We start from the raw sequence: 16,630 nt of genomic DNA, 5'->3' as shown, positions 1-16,630 counted from the left end.
ATGCCTGAGCTGGTCCACTATCTAACTTTAGTTTTATTTGTGAAATAAAATTAGAATTTAAGACTGGAGGGAGAATTTGACCAGCTAAAATCGAACAGTTCTAGCTTTACCATCAAAGGACTGTACCCCCTTGGACAAATGTGTGAGGAGGCCAACTCTGTCCACCAGAATAGAGGCGACGAAGTACCTTGGTGCTCTCTCTCGTGTCTTCAAATAGCTCCACCTTGAAGCACTCGCCATTCAGGGAGACAGTGGCAGACGGCTCTGAGTTCTGGAGTTCGGACAAGGTCAGAGCGCTGAGCTGATCCTCCAGGGAAAGGAGCAGGCCTTCGCTCTTCAGTTCTGTCGGATCCAGGGCCTGAGCAGGAAACAGACAGGACAGGAGCAGGTGGGCACGGAGGCGGCAAGCCACAGGACTTGCCAATGAAGTGCTGACTGTTAACACTCCACACAGCAAAATGTCTTCTCATTGATCATCAGTAGCTCCTCAGAGACACCACGATTAAAAATGTAATTTTCCAAGTTTTTTCACCAGATTGAAGATATAATCAAGATACATTACAACTACTCCTCGAAAGAATAAAACACTCCTCTTAATTATGGATGTACCTCTCTCAAACATAAAGGCAACTTTTCCAAAACTTCAGTTTTCATAACTGGACCTAAAAGTCCTACTGCCTGAGGCAGAAAAAAAAGTAACTAAATTAGCTTTATGACATCCTAAAATACCAAAGTATTCATAAATGGTTTCCTTCTTAACAAAATGCTATTTTCCATTCTTTGTAAAAAGCTTATTTAAAACAAAACAAACAATAAAAGCTGTTCTCAACACCATGGGAATTATCAAGATCAATAAAAATTAATGTAAAACAAAGTGAAATAAACAAGCACCCTCTTTTCTGCCCCACCAAAAACCAAAGACACACCCAAACCCCATTTTCCTTGGTCCAGCAGACTAAATCCCAGATGCAGAAAGACAGGAATTTCCTGGCAGCCCTTCTGGGCACGAAGCTAAAGGCTTTTCTTACCGACTTTAGCAAAGAGAGATGACAGCAACACTGGCGGAGTCTCAGCAACTGTGACAGTATGTGGACGGTGCTGGATCGCTGTGAGTCTGTGGCCACAGAGCGTGCAGGCCCACTAGACCCAAACTCCTGTGCCACTTCAGGAGGGAAAACAAACCACAGGAAACAGTAAGGGCTTAAAACAGGTATGAGGATGAATCAAGAACTAAATGATGCTATTTTAAATTTCTTTGATCTGAGGCTCAATGATATTAGTTGTAACACTTCTATACTAAATAAGCCAAATGAAATGCTGGTTTTCTTTATTGACCTACTTATATTTAATAGAGTTTGAAAATAATTAAAAAAAGCTTAGGTCACCAGGACTGATGCTTACAGATCAGTATATACACTATGGTTTGAAGTTCCCAGCTAAGGTCAAATCTCTGATACCAAGAATCCACAACCTCCCTGCTGTAATTTTATGAATCTGACTGCACAGTGTCATTAGTTATGTTTGAGTGCCCCACTGCTTACCTCTACTGAATGGATTATCAGGGCTTCGTCCAGATTGCTTATCCCCACTTTCCTGTCTTTTTAGATAGGACTGGAGAGCTGATCTGCCTCAGATCAAAAAAGAAAATGCACATATAATGTTCGCTACAACTAAATAGGTTTACAACGGCCACCGCTTAACTGTGCTTGCAGTAGCACCTGGAAAAACTATAAAGGTGGACTTAAGTGATGTCAGGCTCATAGCAAGCACTGGCCCAAAGGCAACGAAAACTAACTACTGAAAACCCCCAAATCATTTTTAAATAATTAATAAATATCAATGCAAAATGTTAGAACAGGGGTTCTCAAACTTTTTAAACAGGGGGCCAGTTCACTGTCCCTCAGACCATTAGAGGGCCGGACTATAGTTTAAAAAAAAACTATGAACAAATTCCTATGCACACTGCACATATCTTATTTTGAAGTAAAAAGACAAAACAGGAACAAATACAATATTTGTATTTGCACGTGGCCTGCGGGCCGTAGTTTGAGGACCCCTGTGTTAGAATATTAAATATTAATATGTAATACACTGACATGTTGATATTATTAATTAGTATAATGTTTTATTAATATTATTTATTCATGAATATTAATAAATATGAGGTATACAAAGAGAAAAAAACACATTTATGCTGGAAGTGAGAGGTAGTGGGAGAGTAAATCTGGAGTCAGGGAAGGAGAAGGGTTTTACAGAAAGTGCAAAGACCAGATGACAAGGATTACGGAGCAGTTTTTTGTTTTTAAGTTCCAATGAGATGCTGGGTAACAGGTCAAAGGTCAAAGAGATAATTTCCCAACATGGCCCCACGAGGACCAGATGACCTGGTGCAGTGACCATACCCTAGCACTTCCGTGCAAGGAAGCCAATGAAGAGCAGCTTCAAAAGCCTTCAATGTCAGTGAGACACAGGTGAGCTGGGGAGGGGGTAAGGAGCAAGACGGAGATTATAAAAAAGGAACAGGTATCCGCCTTATCAATAACACCCTAAATACAGTTTGAGAAGACTTGACACTGGACTCACTGCCAAGCCAACGACAGAAAAGCAACAGTACATGTGAGAAGGTGCTTCTTCCTGGCACACACCTTGATCTTGCAAAAAGGACACTATAAACAGTCTCTTCCTCTTCAGAAAGCTTTAAACGGTGCAACTGAAATGTACGCTGGGGCAGCACCACCTGGGAAAGTAAAGGGAAAAGGCAGCTGGGATGAAGTTACAGAAATTAACTGAATATTAGAGTACATTCCCAGAGTTGACACTGGAAGTCTAGTCAAGGCTGGACAGCAGCCTCCACCCTTCCCTAAAAGTAGGGCTGCTAACACACAGACAGCAGGGCTGCTGGGACACAGGTGTAGGACAGCAGCCCAGGGCTCTGCCCTGGAAAGTGGGATTCAGAGGCTCCCGAAGCAAAGCAGATGGCTGTTCAACCCAAGACAAGGACATGGTCCCCATCCTCCCCTGGCCTCCCCCTCGGACACACATAAGTGAGATTACCAAGGGCTTGCCGGTGGAGTCCAGCTGGTCTTTTGTTCTCCGTAGCAAAAGGCTCCTGGTTAAAATACTTAACCGTTCACCTCCTTTCTTTGTACCATTGTCAACCTGGCTCCTCCACAGATTGAACTCATCAAATGGAGAACAACGGAGAAATCTTTTTTGTTGGGAAGAAGGACATAGAAAGAAGGAAAAGTATGGGAGGATAGAATAAAGGTTCAAAGAAAGACATCAGATGAAAAACAAATCAGATTTTGTTACATCTGCCATCCCATCATTTTTAAAAGGAATGTCATAGTAAAGCTCTGCTAGACAGATCAAAAGGACCTAGGTCAACAACGAAAACCACATTATAAAACTGTGAACTTTCCCATTAACACACTGTCTGTATCGTCACAACAGGACATGTAACCAATAGCTAGAATTTATTCCTAAAGCTTAAAAGGCTAGCAAAGAAATTCCATATCCTCGTATAGGCTGACTTTAATAAAAGCAAGTATTTTAAAATCAGCATTCTTTTCTGTTTGCTTCAAATAAATTATAGTCCTGACCCCAGGTCATATGCTTTAAAGCAGAAATAGCCCAAAACATTCACTGGACTGAAGAAAGGTGATTCTGTTTCCTTTAATTTAATCTGTTTTATATTTTTCCATATATATTGGCTAAATGTAATCAAAGTCCCATATCAGCCAGTCAATCAACTGGTTATTTTTCTCATAAATATTAACTCTTTTGCCCTTTAAAGGTTGAGAGGCTTGCCATCTGCTACATGAGATAACCAGGCATACACCAGAGCTTTACCATGAGATACGAAATAATTAGGAAGGTTACTGACAGGGTTCACGTTTACAGAATTCCAGAGAGTTTACTCACTTCAGCAGTGAATACATGTCCAACAGGTTGTTCTGGATGGGGGTTCCAGTGACGGCCCAACGGGCACGAGCCTGCAGCTTACACACGGCTATGGAAGTCTGCACGCGGGGGTTCTTAACATTGTGAGCCTCATCCAGGACGATTCGGGCCCAGACTATGCGAAGCAAAGGTGTTGCGATACCCTGGAAGAAACGCCAGTGAAACCCAACAACGGTATGGGAAAACCTATGTCTTTAAGAAGATAAGGGGAGACAACAACAAGTGTGTCCTCCACTGAAGACCCATCTGACCTTCAAGTCTGAGGTACACTGAAATAAGCATTAAGCTTAAGAAACCGAGAGTGGAAACTCTCAATGGGTCCAAATAGACAAGTCAGTTGAGTACCCCAGTCCTTGAGCTCAAGAATAAAATGTTTTCTAATATGAGTTTTCCTTTACTCTTTCAATCCACTTTTGAGCAATGGCTATGGGTCAGGACTTCACTAGGTATTCACTCATTTGATAAAATATTTACTATATTTACAAAAAAATCACTGAAAACTTACTAAAAGTCTACTTTCATATGTGAGATACTAAGCCATACAAATGGACAGTTCCTACCCTCAGAAAGCTCAAAATCTAGAGAAAAGCAAGCACCAAGATAATTACATACAACACAGTGAGTGTATAATAAGCCCCCCTGCAACCTTCAGCACATGACAGTAGGGACCCAGTCTTGTTCACTCTGTACCCATAATACCCGAGACAGCAGCCCAGTATTTGCTGGATACATGGAGCGCTGTCACATAAGCATAAGAGACACATTTAACCAAACAGGAGGCAAAGCATTCCACTTAGAGTGAACAAAGGCACAAGAGGGTGGCAGAGCTGGCGGAGCAGCACATGTGCCTTGTGATGGCTGAGCAAGGGGGGGGGGGGGCCACAGAGAGGGTTGGGGTGTAGGTGAAAAGGGACATGCAAGCAGGGCAAGGTCATAAAAGCCTAAAATATCATGTAAAAAAATTAAGGTTTTATCCTAAAAGCAATGAGGAACCACTGAGGAATCTGCAAAGTGAATCATCTGCAAAAGGCAGAGGTGGTCATCAGAGGTCTCCATTCCAGAGGTCTCCCCAAATACAGGATCTGTGACAGACTATTGTAAAAACATGTTAAAGAGGAGTTCCTGGAACAACACTGTATTTTCAGGACAAAAAAAGCCCCTTAGTCACTTAAGCAATAAAGCCTCCGCCCTAGACAACTGCGACTCCCCTGAGTGCAGGGCAGACATCAGGGTTTTCGCTGGTTATCATTTAGCCTCTGGCCCGTGTGTAGCCTTATTATTTCAACCCCTTTTCCTGAGAGTTGGAGAGAGGCAGGGAATGATAGCCTAATACCAAAATATTAGTCCTAAAATACCAGTCTTCACACCAAATATAAGACATATCCTGAGAGGATATCTCACAGATTCTAAAGTAAAAATTGCAACAAGTGAGGTTTTCCTATCATCATGTGATGACCACCACAACTGTGATGTAGTTATCATTCTTTCTTAAAAAAACACACACACAGGTAAAACTGTGCCAAGCCTCACCCTTTATCGCTGAGGAGGTGATCTAGAATAAAAGAGGGGACAGAGAGCGCTTCGTTCCCACAGGTGGACCGGCTAGGACACTCCTGACCTCACAGGAGGGTACCTCTGCTCTCTCTGATGCTGTGACAAGACCGAGCGAAAGGACTTGGGGCTCCCCCTCTCCTTCCCTGGCAGCCCCCAGCCTCACCTCCTCACTGAGGTTTGTGCCCGGGACCAGTCCCTCTTGCTTCTTTGTGGGGATCTCCTTGGCCACAAGGCTATACGTGGTGATGACGATGTCATACGTAGAGAGGCTGTGTAGATATAACACGAAGCAAATGGTAAACGATCCCGAGTCTGACAATGAGAAGCAGAGCTGATCTCTTCATAAAAATGCCTATGGCTGGATGGACAGACGGCAGAATTCATTCATTTATGTCCTTCATCAACACACGTGCTTCTGGAGAGGTAAACTTGACTCATCTGGCTTCCTTCCCTCTTCCCTCTGATCATTTCTACAGTCTACTCACTATAACAAGAACAGCCTCCCTCTTCCCATCCAATGAGTCATAAAGGAGAACCGGCTGGGCTCATATTAACCTTCATATCTGGCCTGTACAGAATGTTGGGAACTAACATTTAGTAATGACTTGACACAGATGATGCTACAGTCCCAGGGAAGTAGAGACTCTCAAAGCAGTTTGCCTTTCATCAAGGATGCTTTCTCCTCTTTGTTCTCCAATGGACTTCAAAAACCCATTGATCTAGCTTTGACATGTGGGTATAATCATGCTGTAACTTTCAGTTTACCTTGCCTACACTCTTTACATGTAAAGATTCTTAATGAAAGGCACAAATCTTTTCCCAAAGCAGCTTAATAATGTGAACCTGAGAGAACGTCCACACATACCTTTGATAAAAATGATATGCGTAATGCAGAGAGGCAGCAAGGACTCCAGGTGGCCTTAGCATCATATAACGTATAACTGAGATGATTCCAATCAGTCCACTAGTACACTCTGAATACCAAACCAGGTATGACCAAAGTGCTAACCAATGAGATGCAATTTATTTCTAAATACAGGCAGGCCACTCACAGCACTCTCTGCCGGAGAAGCATGCAGGCCTGCCGCTGCTGCCCCAGTGCCCTGTCGGCTGAAACGACTCTCAGTCACAAGAATCGGTGCATTATATAGGGGTCACCAATCTGGCAATTTACCCCTGAAAGACCACTGCCCTGTTCTTTAGGGGATAAAAGATTCACTATCAGAGGTGGGGGAGAAAAGTGGAAACAAATCCATTCTTTGTTTGTTTGTGAAATATGTTTTATTAATTTTTTTACAGAGAGGAAAGGAAGAGGGGAGAGAGTTAGACACATCGATGAGAGAGAAACATCAATCAGCTGCCTCCTGCACACTCCCTACTGGGGATGTGCCCGCAACCAAGGTACATGCCCTTGACCGGAATTGAACTTGGGACCCTTCAGTCCACAGGCTGACACTCTATCCACTGAGCCAAACCAGTTAGGGCAACAAATCCATTCTTAATTAGATCAGCAAGTATTCAACCCAGACCCTTATATCAGTTAGGAACAAAAAAACCAAATTATTTAAAGCCAAAAGACAAAGACTAGGGCTCAATTTAACATCTGAGGAAATATTCCCCTTCCTGATCATTCCTCCTCAGGAATTCACAGTTAGGTCTAATCCTAAACTCTTGCATCTAAAACTTCTTAGACCATTCACATATGAAAAATACAGTCATTTATATATATAAAAGGCTAATATGCAAAGTGTCCCCTCGGGAGTTCGACTGGGAGTTCGATTGCTCGCTATGATGTGCACTGACCACCAGGGGGGTAGCATGGAATAAAGAAAGGCCCGGCTGGCAGCCAGCAGCCAGGGGAGGGAGGCCCCAGTCAGCAGCCAGAAGGCCCCAATCAGTCCTGATCGCTGGCTTGGCCTAGGGACCCTACCCGTGCACTACTTTCATGCACTGGGCCTCTAGTAAAAATATAATCGGCCTACATCAACTAATCGTTAATAGCTGTATCAAGATGCTCTTTAAGGCTGGGCTAGTTCCATTCACACTAACAGAAAAGAATGTAAATTTGGAATCAGAAATTCACCATCATGAAATACCTGTGACAGAGCCTCTTCTACCAGGGAATGCAGCTGCTGCCTGGCTGACAACTCAGGCGTGTTCGGCCTGCTCACATGGCAGCTCTTTTTGCAGAGTGCCACAAGAACATCGTTTCTCTCAAGAGTTATCTCTTAATACAGGTGAAGGCTGTTTGGGGATAAGAGTACCTTTGGCCTTGACAATATCATTAGTTCTGATTAAATGAAACCTCGGGGAAGCAGGCAGTCAATGAGGCCTCTGAAGCCCAGTGACTTCAACATTTCTGCACTTACACTTTTGCACGTTGATCCCGGTTTGGGCCATGATAGAGATAGACTCTCAGTTTGTTGTGGCTCACACGTTTCTCCACCTCCTTTTTCCAATGGTGGATCAGAGAAGCAGGACAGATGATAAGTGTTCCATGGGAAGTAAACTCCGTGGAGTCTCAGGAGGAAAAAATCAACACCTAGTTACACCCACTAAATAGCTTTTAGCTTCTGAGAGACATTACCTTTCTCTCGACTGGCTCCATTCCTTCAATCAATATTTTTAACAACTGCTGCTCTTATTTCTACACATAGGTAAGCAGAATAGGAAAGGGAAGCGATGGCCTTTTAACTCAAAATACTTAATTACTTCTTATTTACCCTTACATAGGTGTCAGACAGAGAGGCTAAAAAAGGAGAGGAAAGCGTGTGGTACACAACTTCAATCTAAAAACCAAAAAAACCAGTGTACTCTCAGTGGCCAGAAGGTAGAAGCTGGATCATATCCTAACTCATCCTGGTCTTTATGGGGGAGTATTATTTTTTTTTCTGAAAAGCATTAACTTAATTATATCTACATTAAAATGTAAGTACAAAAACCCCTAAGATGGGCAAACACTACTTTGCAACCAGGTAATAATGTAGTATTTGTACCACTGCCCCTCATTCCGTGTGTTTGTATACAGGCGTGCATGTGTGCATTTATGTAAGTGTGTGCATACCTAAGCTGCTATTGCACACAGGGACATAGGATCCAGCTGCAACAGAGGTCATCAGAGGCTTGAGAGCAGACGGTCACTGATTTTTTTAACTATCTAACCACTTGAGAAATGTACTGTGTCCATGGCAACTTACTGTGGTGGTGTCTATAAACAATACACAGGACTTAAAGTACTTATAGCCATTACAGATTAAAAACAGGATGAAACAAGATACGAATTGTCTAGAATCTGGAAACTTCCAGAACTTCAGAAACATGGAAAACAGCTTTTGCTACGGTGGCTCAAATCTGAGTTTGTGACAGATCCTGCTTCAAAAAATAATACATTAACTAATCTGGACTTATCCTGTGGTTATATCCTCAATATTAATAAAAGTAATCATTATGTATAGACTGTCTCCTAGAGCCTTAGCTCTCTCCACAAAATTTTTCTAGTTCACAGGTCAAGCTAAGTTTATATTAAAAGAGAAAAAAAGATCACTTAAATTAGCATATTGAGCATCAGAAATGATACTGTAGGAAAATAGTCTAACACTAGATTTCCAATAAATTAATTAAATATGACCACAGGTGTACTTTTGTGGCTTAAAAGTTTTCAAATGATTGATGTAGGAAATGACAGGCCACGAAGGCACTGGAATACCATCTTTGGAAAGCCAAGTCAAGGTCGTGTTTTTGTCCTTCTCTTTGTTTTTCTCTTGATCCTTCTGGGTCAGAATGAGTGAAATCATTGTCAGGGTTTTTCCTAATCCCATATCATCCGCTGGAAAATAAAAATAAAGACAGGAGGGTTAATTACTTAGGGCAAAGAATCAATTCAGCTTCCAGAAAATAAATATATCTTATGCCTATTTTCTTGGTGCTTCTACATTTCTGGAGTTACAGTTAACTCAAAACAGTCCTCAATCCCCTTCACTTATTCATCAGAGAGAGGCATGAATTAGCATTCCTTGAGAACTGTCAATGTGTCAGTAACTGAACTAATCTAGCTTACTATTTATACCCTGCAAAATAGTATCCTCATTTCAACCATTTAAATAATCACTCTGACATAAGCAGAAGTAAAGTGTGATGTCATGAATTCTGGTTCAAATCCTGGCTCTGCTGCTGTGCAGAAAAAGAGGAAACACAGCTATCCACTGGAATCCCTGCTTCCAGGGAAGACTGACCTGTTGCTAGCATCTGGGAACTCACCATTCCCTGAACTGACAAGAGTGGCTCATTGGCTCTAGCTGGTTTGGCTCAGTGGAGAGAGCGTTGGCCTGTGGACTGAAGGGTCTTGGGTCTGGTCAATGGCACATGCCCAGGTTTCGGGCTTGATCCCCGGGAGGCATGCAGGAGGCAGTTGATCAATGATTCTAATCATAGATGTTTCTCTCTCTCTCTCTCTCTCTCTCTCTCTCTCTGAAATCAATAAAAATGTATATATTTTTTAAAAAGAGTGGCTCACTATGCTTACCCTATTTGTACAAACAACACGGTTTATGCTGAATGCCTGCTTTCCCTCTGGAAGCATGGAACTTACATACATACCAGGCTGGAGCTGCCTATGTGACCAGCCCCAGGAAATACCTTGGGCACCGGATCTCTAACAAACCTCCCTGGTTGGCAGCACTGCACGTGTTCTCACATCTCACTGCTGGGAGAATTACGTTTGCCCTGTGTGACTCCCATGGGAAAGGATTCAGAAGCTGGCGTCTAGACTTCCCCTGGACTTTATCCCATGTGCCTTTTCCTTTTGCTGAGTCTGATTTGTATCAAATAAATGTTGTTACTATTTTTTTTTTGTAATACAATATAGCCATGAGTGTGACTATATGCTCTACGTCCTCCTAGCAAATCACTGAATTTGGAAGTGGTCTTGGGGACCAACATAGCCACTTACTAGCCACAGTGGACATCTGTCATGTTTTTCTAGAAGCTGAGCACCTTGGAAAATGTAGTCTGACCAGTGCCCGAAGCAGAGCCTGAAAAACCTGCTTCCTCGGCTTCCTGCAGCGAAGGCAGTGCCAGCATGACCCGCTCCACAGACCACCAGTACTCACCTAAGATGTAGATTCAGATATAAATGACCCGAGAAAAGAGGCTAGAAGGGCTGGGCACACAAGTGTCTCATTTTGGGGTAGCAGTGCCTGATAGAGCAAAGCAGCCATGACAGTTTCCATAAGACACTAGCTTATTACTTGGCTCTGACCATTGCTCCTAGAAGCCTGGCTCCCGCCTGGCTCTCCACACCTCCCACCACAGAATAAACCGTCTCTGCTTAACCAGCCAGAGTCAGCTTCTACTGCTGGCAACCGGGACCTGGCTGATCCTGCTGAGGGTCCTGAGCATACTGGTTAGCCATTCTGAACCGTTTCTCAACTGTAACAGAGGGCAACAACCCCAGAGGTGTGGAGAGGATCACATGAAATAGTACAACAATATCTTTGTTGGCTCCTTCCATAATACCACTTACCCAGAATTCCTCCTTGTGGCTTCTGACTTTCCCGCCACAGTAACCAGGCTAATGCCTGCTTCTGGTGCAGCAGCAAAGGGACCTGACAAAAGTAATCACCTAAAGTCAAGTTCAAATTCCTCACGAGAGGCTATCCTGGATCCTGCCCACAGCGATGCCACATTCTACTCTTTTATTTTCTCTAAGTGATCCCCCCCAACAGTCTAGATGTCATATAACCTTGAGGTCCTTGACTCCACCGTGTCTCCTTGGGCACCCGTACATCCTGGACTGCCCGGGACAGTGTGCTTTATGCCTATTGTCCAGCATGTCTATCTAGCACCCCCCCATCTCACCCGCAAGTGAGAGTCCTGGTTTGTCTGCCTAATCAGCCAAAGTCAGTTTCTAGTGCTTGCAACCAATGCCTCTGATGGGTCACCCTGCTTTTAGCAGCCATTCTGTTGGCTTTTCCTTATGATCTCTTCAACTAGAGGCCCTATGCACGAAATTCGTGCAAGAGCAGGCCTTCGTAGCCCCAGCTGTCTCAGCCCTCGCAGCCCCGACTTCGTCTGGAAGGTCGTCCAAAAGGATGTCCGGATGGACGGTCACTCCACTGTTTGGCTGTTTGGTTGATTTGCATATTACGCTTTTATTATTATAGATTTCACTCTCCTCTCTGTAGCCAACATCCCAGTTTGCATTGTTAACCATAATTTCAGCAGCCCTTTAACTGGCACCCCTCTCTCTAGTCTTTTCTTACTCCTGTTTATCTTGTACTCAGTGACAAAAATAATCTTCATAAAACACCCTTGCTCAAAATTCTACAGTGATTCCATAATATCTCTTGAGCTAGTGTGATCTAAGCCCCTTCGCCAAGGCCAGACTCCACAGCACGGGAGTCGTCCCACTCAGTAACATCACCTGATGCTCCCGGCTCAGGTCCTGATGTCACCCTGTCACCAGTTATTAATACCACTCTCTGTATCTTCCCTCTAGCCACCCCTCCCTCTAACTGGGGTACCTGGGTTCCATCCTCCCAGCTATCTTTAGGCCTGTAGCTTCAAGGCACAAAGTGGGCAGACTAGTAATTACTGACCTAGTGTGACTTTTCCTTTATTTTGAATCTCTTTTGGATTTTTGTAGACAGTCTATAGTGCCTTACAATGCACATTTCATCCTACCTTCAAGTCACATTCTAATGTTCTATGTATGTTGTGCAGGCACTGTCACCCTAACTAGTTCTTTAAGAGCAGCAGTTCCTCTGTATTCTGTGGCATCCACCAAAGGTTGTTAAGTAGATCTGCTTCTGCTATAGACGTGGAGAGCTGACCCTTGAACAAAGTGGATCTAAATTGTGCAGGTCCAATTATATGCGGACTTTAAGTATAAGTAGATCCATGCAGTTCAAACAGTATTATGCAAGATCAACTGTATAACTTTATGACTTTAAGGAAAAAAATGCTTATTTCTCACTGCTAAACAGAAAAGGACAAAATAATGCAAGGGAAGCCACTGAAGCATTATCTGTGGGAAACACATCCGAGCGGCACTCTGCTGAGCCGTCGCACAGTGGTCACCTCTCCATGGGCACGGGGACACCGCCACAGGACATTCCCCAGCTCACCTTCAACCCAGCTGGGTCCTCTGCCACAGCTGTCTCACCAGGACAGGACTCAAGTGATCGATGCAGCTCATCAATGGCTTCACTTGTGATTTTCCACACGGAGTGAAGGCGGTCTTGGTTTGTAGGGCCTGTGTACAGAGAGGTGTTACCTAAAGGTGGCAGAGCCAGTAGCATGTCCTGGTTATGGCTGCAAAAAGAAATTCGTTATTTGCCAAATGATGGATTTGTATGGACTAAAAATTTTTTATTTTTAATTATAGCTGAAATACAATATTGGACTAAAACTCCCTGCCTGCAGATTCTCCTAGCCCACAGGCTCCTCTATCCCCGTTCTCTGTGCGTGTGTGTTGTTGTTTTTAATCACATAATAAAGGACAAAATAATATAAAGTAAAATGAAAAAATAAGATAACCCATCACATTTTTGGTTAAGTTTTTTCCAGCTTTGAAGAGGTGGCAGAGGAAATTTAACACCATCAGTATTTTGGACAGAAAAGATCCTTGGGGCCGAGTGCAAGGAGTTAGCAACAGAAAAGGCCAAGCCAGGAGAGGCTGAGGCAGACAGAGACTGCCCTGTAGCGCACGCCAGAGCCGAATGCCGTGCACCAAGAAATACTTCATGCTGGTAGCCCAGCCTTCTAGACAATTCTAGTGAAGCTAGTTAACAAGTGCAGGCACCTCAGCTGACTGCAATTTTAGGGATGAAGTATTCAAATAAAAGCTTTTTAGATCAATAAACACTAACTACTTAGATGTTAAAATGCTTTCAAAAGGAAAACTATTTTAATGGGATTATTTCCAAAACCTTAATAATCTAATTTTCCTCTAGGTGACTCAGTCACCATTATGAGTAGGGATGATGCTGTAACACAGTAACGTTTTCAAAACATTCCTGTACCCCCCTGACTACTCTGCTACTTTAACAAGTACGCCTTCTCTGTGCCCTTCTAGACGGACCGCAGCTTCCTCAGGCAGAGTATAGAGCCCCTGGTGAACTATGCTCTTCAGCTTTCTCCCGTCTCCCTTTTCTCCCCGTCTGCTTCCTTCTCCCCCTTTCCCTTTTCCTCTAGCAGCTCTCACTGAGGGGAAATTGGTCACTGCCAGCCAACCTGAGCTCCTGGCTCGTGATCAAGACGCCAACCGATCCTATTACATATCCGAGGCTCTCCCTGAGATCTTCATTCTGCAGTTACTTCTAAATTCATCATTTTCTGGAAAGTTCAGGATGAAAATGTTGAGTTACACCAGTGTTACTGCTCTTGATGGGTCTACTGCTATCGGTCTTCAGTCATGTCATTCCTCTGCTCTGCTTACCAGACACAGAGGGAAGAAGACAAACGTATCTGCTGGTCTACCTACTTCACCGTGCTGTGAGTTCAAGTTTCCATTCACATTTACTACTGACTCTTGCGTGCCGCCCCTGGCTGACTGATCAAGGTCAGTGAACCAGGCAGACACAGTGTCTGCCCTCACAGAGATCTAAACACACTGTGCAGAGCTCAGCTGAGCATCGCAATCTTTCTCACACAGGCAACTAACAACTCAGGAATGGCTTCGCCTTCATGTGTGCAGAAAGACACCCACCAGGCAGAATTTTACCTCCTAGGGGTAGCTATTCACAACAGGGCCAGGCCCTTGATCTTACCTCCATAGCGCTGACTGGACTGTCCAGCAGCTGCCTGGCTGGCAGCCTTCAGTCCCAGAGAACCCAGAGGCTGGAGAGCCTGACCCTGCAGCTGTAGGGGTTTGGGTGGCACCAAGTGGGGAGGGGCAGTGGTAGTTTTGGCGAAGCTACTCTGTTGTGGTACTTGAGTGCTACCCTTCTCATCTGTGCCTGTTCAAAAAACAAGGGAAGAACAGATTAAAGTTCCGAAAAGTAAAGGAATTATATGTGAGGAGAGGGCGAGAGAGTGGGATGAGCACCATTGCAATAAGCTAGGGAAAGCTTCCTAGAGTGTGTGCATAAAACTATGGGAAAGAGAGGTGAGTTCATAGGAAATGGGAGGAAGCTTTTATAAATTATACTTGTGATTTAGAAGGAAGCTCAGAAGCAGATAATGAAATGGAAAGGTGAATGAGTCAACATTCTTTATCAAGATGGCTTCTCGTGCCTGGCCAGTGTTGCTCAGTGGCTGAGCACTGACCTGTGAACCAGGAGGTCAGTTTGATTCTCAGTCAGGGCACAAGCCTGAGTTGAGGTTCAATTCCCAGTGGGGGGGTGTGCAGGAGGCAATCAATGATTCTTTCTCATCATTGATGGTTCTATCTCTTTCTCCCTCTACCTCCCTCTCTGAAATCAATATATATATTAAAAAGATGGCTTCTCGAATGTCTCTTGTAAAGTTCATGCAAACCCGAGTTCTGGGGCACAACCCATTTACCTTGCTCTGGGGAGAGGGCAAGAGCACTGAGTGTTTCCTCCAACTCCTGAATCTGCTTGAGCAACTTCTGACCTTTGTCTGGAAGAACCTGAATGTTCACTGACGCCAGTGTGCTCTGAAAAACAGGTCCCACAAAACGGATCACTCCTCTCCCAGTTGTTAAAGACAGCTTTAGATTAAAAATACCTAAAATGCTAAAACTCCGAAAGTATGATCTTTTAACTATACATGTGAAAACCAAAACTTTTTTTAAGCCCAGCTGATTTACCAATCCTGAAAATATAAGCATAGGAAAAGGCAGAAGTAAACACCCACCTATAGACCTTTGCTCACATTAACATCTTTAACCCATTGGTGGAGTCCCTAACTGCCCAGAGTAAGCACAGTCCTAACCTTCAAAAGGAAGCACAAGGCAGTAGTTACCTTCTTTTGTTTCAGTTGTGTTGTGAGGTGCGCACGTTGGGATGCTGGGTCTGAAGGTTCTACCTTCCTGGCAACACCGGAGGCAGGGGAAATTTTTCTTTGCACAGTTTGACCAGGGAATGGAAGGTTCTCCTTCTTTTGTGAGTCCAAAGTCGTGTCTAAGAATGAGGGGATCCTTGGCTGAGAGCAAACGAAGACAACATCATCTTCCTCACCACTGCTGGTGTCCGCCTCTCGCCTCTCCCGCAGGGACGGCCCTGCAGCCGGAGGCGCAGGCTGGGTGGCCGGGCCCTTTGGAGCAGGCGCAGGAAGGGCTTCTGCCTGCGCCTGGAAAGGCCCCTGGAGCAGCCCCTTCTGGGTGGCCTGCGTGCTGGGGTCGTCCTTGGCCTTCGTTTCTCTAGCCTCCCGAATCCTGGGCTGCTCCTTGCCGGGGTGTCCTGCTTCCAGGGGCTTGCTTATTGGGTTCTGGCTGCAAACAGTTTGAGGCAAAGGCCTGGTCTTCTTTTCTCTCAGAGGTTCTGATTCTTTTTGGACATAATGACTCTCACCATTCAGGTTCTCCTGAGCCGCAGATGGTTTTCTCAGCTCATTACCCTGGCACTGCTTGGATTTCATCTCAGGAAGGTTTCTTTTGTGCGTCCCTTCAATTCCCTTTGCTTCACACCGAAGCTCTGCTTTCTCCCCTCGTGGCTTCTCTTGACTTGCAGATTTTTCCTTTACCACCCGGCCAGATGAGAGATCTTTCTCCACCCAACAGTTAGATTCAGGCTTCTGTTTCTTTTGATCCAAGAGTGGGTCTTCCTTTTCCCTTTGCTTTTTATCAGTCATCTTTTCCACATCTTCACCTTTGATGAGCTGTTTCCACAGAGACGGTTCTTGATTCTTGTCAAGTACCTTGAACGGGTTTCTCTGCTGGATGGAAGGATAATGAGATGGCTCAGGTGCATGTTGAAACTTGCTGGTTACAGAATGCTCTTTGGAATTAGTATCCTACAGGAAAAAGAACATGATCCTATATAATAAAAGGCTAATATGCAAATCGACCAAACAGAGGAATGACCGGTCTCTATGATGTGCACTGACCACCAGGGGGCAGACGCTCAACGCAGGAGCTGTCCCCTGGTGGTCAGTGTGCTCCCACAGGGGGAGCGCTGCTCAGCCAGAAGCTGGGCTGATGGCTGTTGAG

General features: G+C 44.3%; 1 protein-coding gene across 1 annotated transcript in view; it reads right to left on the bottom strand.

The window, feature by feature from the left end:
• Positions 1 to 16,630, bottom strand: part of TTF2 (transcription termination factor 2) — a 36,239-nt gene that overhangs the window by 7,971 nt on the left and 11,638 nt on the right. The window contains exons 5-18 of the mRNA XM_081113017.1: positions 15,445 to 16,434; positions 15,022 to 15,136; positions 14,286 to 14,474; positions 12,642 to 12,769; positions 11,039 to 11,120; positions 9,224 to 9,343; positions 7,887 to 8,037; positions 5,681 to 5,786; positions 3,925 to 4,106; positions 3,055 to 3,208; positions 2,646 to 2,737; positions 1,542 to 1,624; positions 1,029 to 1,162; positions 188 to 358 (exon numbers count right to left, since the gene is read on the bottom strand). Coding sequence (XP_080969143.1) covers positions 188 to 358; positions 1,029 to 1,162; positions 1,542 to 1,624; positions 2,646 to 2,737; positions 3,055 to 3,208; positions 3,925 to 4,106; positions 5,681 to 5,786; positions 7,887 to 8,037; positions 9,224 to 9,343; positions 11,039 to 11,120; positions 12,642 to 12,769; positions 14,286 to 14,474; positions 15,022 to 15,136; positions 15,445 to 16,434 — 2,697 coding nt within the window. The remainder of the gene's footprint in view (positions 1 to 187; positions 359 to 1,028; positions 1,163 to 1,541; positions 1,625 to 2,645; positions 2,738 to 3,054; positions 3,209 to 3,924; positions 4,107 to 5,680; positions 5,787 to 7,886; positions 8,038 to 9,223; positions 9,344 to 11,038; positions 11,121 to 12,641; positions 12,770 to 14,285; positions 14,475 to 15,021; positions 15,137 to 15,444; positions 16,435 to 16,630) is intronic.

The sequence above is a fragment of the Myotis nattereri genome, assembly GCF_964212035.1.
Source record: "Myotis nattereri genome assembly, chromosome: 18".
In the NCBI taxonomy this organism is placed as follows: domain Eukaryota; kingdom Metazoa; phylum Chordata; class Mammalia; order Chiroptera; family Vespertilionidae; genus Myotis; species Myotis nattereri.
This window is presented reverse-complemented; position numbering and strand designations above follow the sequence as displayed.